The sequence below is a fragment of the Danio rerio genome, chromosome 17 (genome assembly GCF_052040795.2).
Source record: "Danio rerio strain M-AB ecotype USA chromosome 17, GRCz13ab, whole genome shotgun sequence".
In the NCBI taxonomy this organism is placed as follows: domain Eukaryota; kingdom Metazoa; phylum Chordata; class Actinopteri; order Cypriniformes; family Danionidae; genus Danio; species Danio rerio.
This window is the reverse complement of record NC_141037.1, coordinates 48369572-48373022: the sequence shown is the minus strand read 5'-3', so window position 1 is coordinate 48373022 and position 3451 is coordinate 48369572. Positions and strand designations below refer to the sequence as shown.

The 3451-nt window shown below is 30.3% G+C and overlaps 1 protein-coding gene across 5 annotated transcripts in view; it reads left to right on the top strand.

The window, feature by feature from the left end:
- Positions 1–822: 822 nt before the first annotated feature.
- zfyve28 (zinc finger, FYVE domain containing 28) overlaps positions 823–3451 on the top strand; it is a 30681-nt gene continuing 28052 nt past the window's right edge. For 4 of the 5 annotated variants that reach the window (XR_015512788.1, XR_015512786.1, XR_015512787.1 and 1 more), the window contains exon 1: positions 823–1159. Coding sequence is in view for 2 of the 5 variants with exons in the window: in XM_087289568.1 (XP_087145694.1) it covers positions 1121–1159 (39 nt within the window). In the remaining 3 variants the exon portion in view is untranslated. 5 annotated transcript variants of the gene reach the window in all.

The window sequence follows — 3451 nt, the reverse complement described above, 5'->3', positions numbered from 1 at the left end:
GGCAACAACGGGGCGGTGTGACTTTTCCTCAGAGGAAACGTCACTCGCTTGTTACTATTCTCTGTGCTGTCCCCTTTGTTCTCTTTTGTCCCTAAAACATGAAGTTAATATTTAAAAAATCTAAACAATTCCTTAATATAAAAAAAAGTTTTTAAAAAAGAATAGGTTCAATTATGTGTAAATAATAAGTAGATAATAAATATATAAATTTTAAATAATAACAACAATAATTTATTTATTAATTAATTTATTTATTGTGTGTGTGTAGTTATGGAGACCTCTTAAACTTAAAAAGCTAATATTTGTTCATTCCATGTGTCATAAAATTCTTTCATGACATTCAACATGTTTAAATTAAATATGGAAGAAAGGTCATTAGTTTACAGAATAACAAACAAACAAACAAACAAACACACACACACACACACACACACACACACACACACACACACACACACACACACACACACACACACACACACACACACACACACACACACACACATAAACTAATATTTGAGCTTTTTTGGCATGCACAAACAAAAAAGGTGCATATTTTAGTCATGTTTGTTCATTTTTTGAGACTGAGAAACAGTATATTTTTATACTTACAATTTGGTTTACACATCAGTATTTTTTTAAAATAATACACAAATTAACATTTCCCTTAATGTTTACTTTATCATTTTACACTTCGTGCTTAAGTATGTTTTTTTTCTAGAACTGTAAACATATGGTGATTATTTACCACATTTAGAAATGGAAAGCACGGAGTGCTTGGCAACCCCGGTGTAATCAGTCAAGCAGCGCAACTTCCGCGGTAAGACCGAGCGCTGGCTACAGTAGCTCAATAGCTTAGTCATGAGCTGCTCGTGTGTTTGGGGACAAAGACAACCACTCGACTGCTGGATATAAGGGCAGAGTCCGAGCCTGCGATTAATTAATAGTGGATTAACATTGCTTGTGTCTGTTTTTTGGCCTCTACTTAACGGTGTCAGCGCGGATTTGTTGAAGAACGGCCGCTAGCTTAGCTCGCTAGCTGTGCTGTGTGTTTGTGTGCGGGTTTAAAGGTCCTGTTCGGGTTTGGTACGGAGCTGCCGCTAAACTGGCGAGGTGACCGATGATGAATCGCTTCCGAAAGTGGCTTTATAAGCCAAAGGTAAGCTTGCCATCAGTTCAGTTAATAAATACTGATTGAGATATCTTTTTATTATGAAGTGGCTGTGTTTCAAAACCTATCGAGCTGTCTACTTGGGACATCATATGATGTAGGCAGCCTACATTGACAGCATTTTGGGGCGTCGTATTATGCAAAATGTGTACATGAGCTGTTATTTTGGCAACACATGATGTGAGCTGTCTACCTAGACAGATTTTGGGCATCTTACATTGTGACCAACCTTGGCATCAAATGCCAACATGTGCCTGTGTATGTGAGTAGGATCTCCACTGCTCTTTAAATCAAAGCCCTTTACTGGTCTGTCAGATGAATTTGTCCCTTCATATTGAATTGGCATATTCACAGCTGTGTGGCATTCTGTCAGCTATTTTTAATCAAATTATTTGTTAACATTTGTTTATATATATATTTATATATATATATATATATATATATATATATATATATATATATATATATATATATATATATATATATATATGTAATTGAAGTATTGTAGTATTTGTTAAAACGTGTAGTAATTTGTAGTACTGTAGTAATTTGTTTTATATTTTTATTTTATATTATTTATATACTATAATTTGTCTGGCAAGTTTATATTTTTTTATTTTTCTTTAGCACTTGTATGTGCTTCTTTGATGGTTTATTAGTTTTTGCTTTAAAATACTATTGCCACTTATTTAATTTTTAGTTTTCCAGTTTGCTTTTTAACGTCATTTTAAGCTTGTGTGAGCTGCCGAAACATTATTATTTTTTGTTTAGTTGTCAGATATGACCGTTTTTAGCCTTATTTCAGTTAACAATGTTTAAAATAATTTTAGCAAATATTAATAACCATAGCAGTCTTTGTCAACTTATTATTATCATAGACTTTTATTTTAGTAGTAATATATGTCCTATTAAAGTTATGATGTTTTTAGTTAACTTTTTAAAATATATATTTTCAATTTTCTTTAATATTTGAGTTTATTTAGTGTCATTTTAATTTGTTTAATTTTAATTTAAGTGTCATTGTATTTTTTAAGCTTCGTTTTAATTTGTTTGTTTGAAAATGTTTAGTTTATTTCAACTTGTTTTTATTTACAATGAGAAGAGAAGTTTTTATTTACAATTTTAGAGATTAATTAGTTTTCAGCTTCAACTTATTTTGTTTACTTTATTTTGTCATTCATTAACATAATAACATTTGCTGTCATGAATTATTAATCACGTAATATATTACAGTGTATTAACAACCTGAAATAAAAACCTATGGTAATGCATTTAAATGAGAAGAGAACTATTTCTGTTTTCTACATTGGGTTTGCTGAGTTTTAAAAGTTCTTTGTGTGTCATCAGCAACTTCTGTTTTACACATCAAAAACCACATTTCACCACAGCAAACAATGGCTTTGGTGATGAAAGATTCTTGCAATCCACATCTCGGCACTTGATGCAGACGTGTTTTGCTGTCAGCCGATGTTTATTACATAAAAGGCATTCTATTAGACATCAAGCCCGTTTCTTCAAATATTAATAATAATCGTACAACAGGATGTGAGTGTTTTGTTGGAGTTAAACCCAAGGCACCTCTTGATCCGTACAAACACTCATTGTTGTCAAAGAAGCCTTGACCCATGGGTGCAATACTGCCTCCATCATTGTGGCTCACTTGGAGAAATTCTTCACAAACAGCACGCTTGTTGTTGTCAGGAATAAACTATGGAATTATATTATATTATATTATATTATATTATATTATATTATATTATATTATATTATATTATATTATATTATATTATATTATAATATATTATAATTTATTATAATTTAATATATTATATTATGTTGTATTATATAATATTATATTATATAAAATTTAAAGAATGTTAACCTATGGAATCAGTGAAATAGGTAAATTTTAAAAAGAATGTACATTCGCTTAGAAAAATATGTTGTTTGTTCTGTTTTGTTCTTTATTTATGTAGTTATTTTATTATAGTTTACTTATGTATTTTATATATGTACATAAATTGTGTGTTAAAATAGACAAGAAAGTATGTCACTGCAATATTTGACACATCCTTTCCATCAATGTTGTTGTAATTTTAGAACAGTACTATAACCATAAAGCTGTAGTTGGACATCATCATCATCACTTTGATGTGTTGTAAAGCTCAACCCAAACAGCTGCACAAAGCAAAACAATATTGATTTCTTTTCTTTTACAAGCTTTTTGAACAGCTCGATTTTAGTTCTGTGTGATATTGAAGGAAATTCAATGTTTGATAA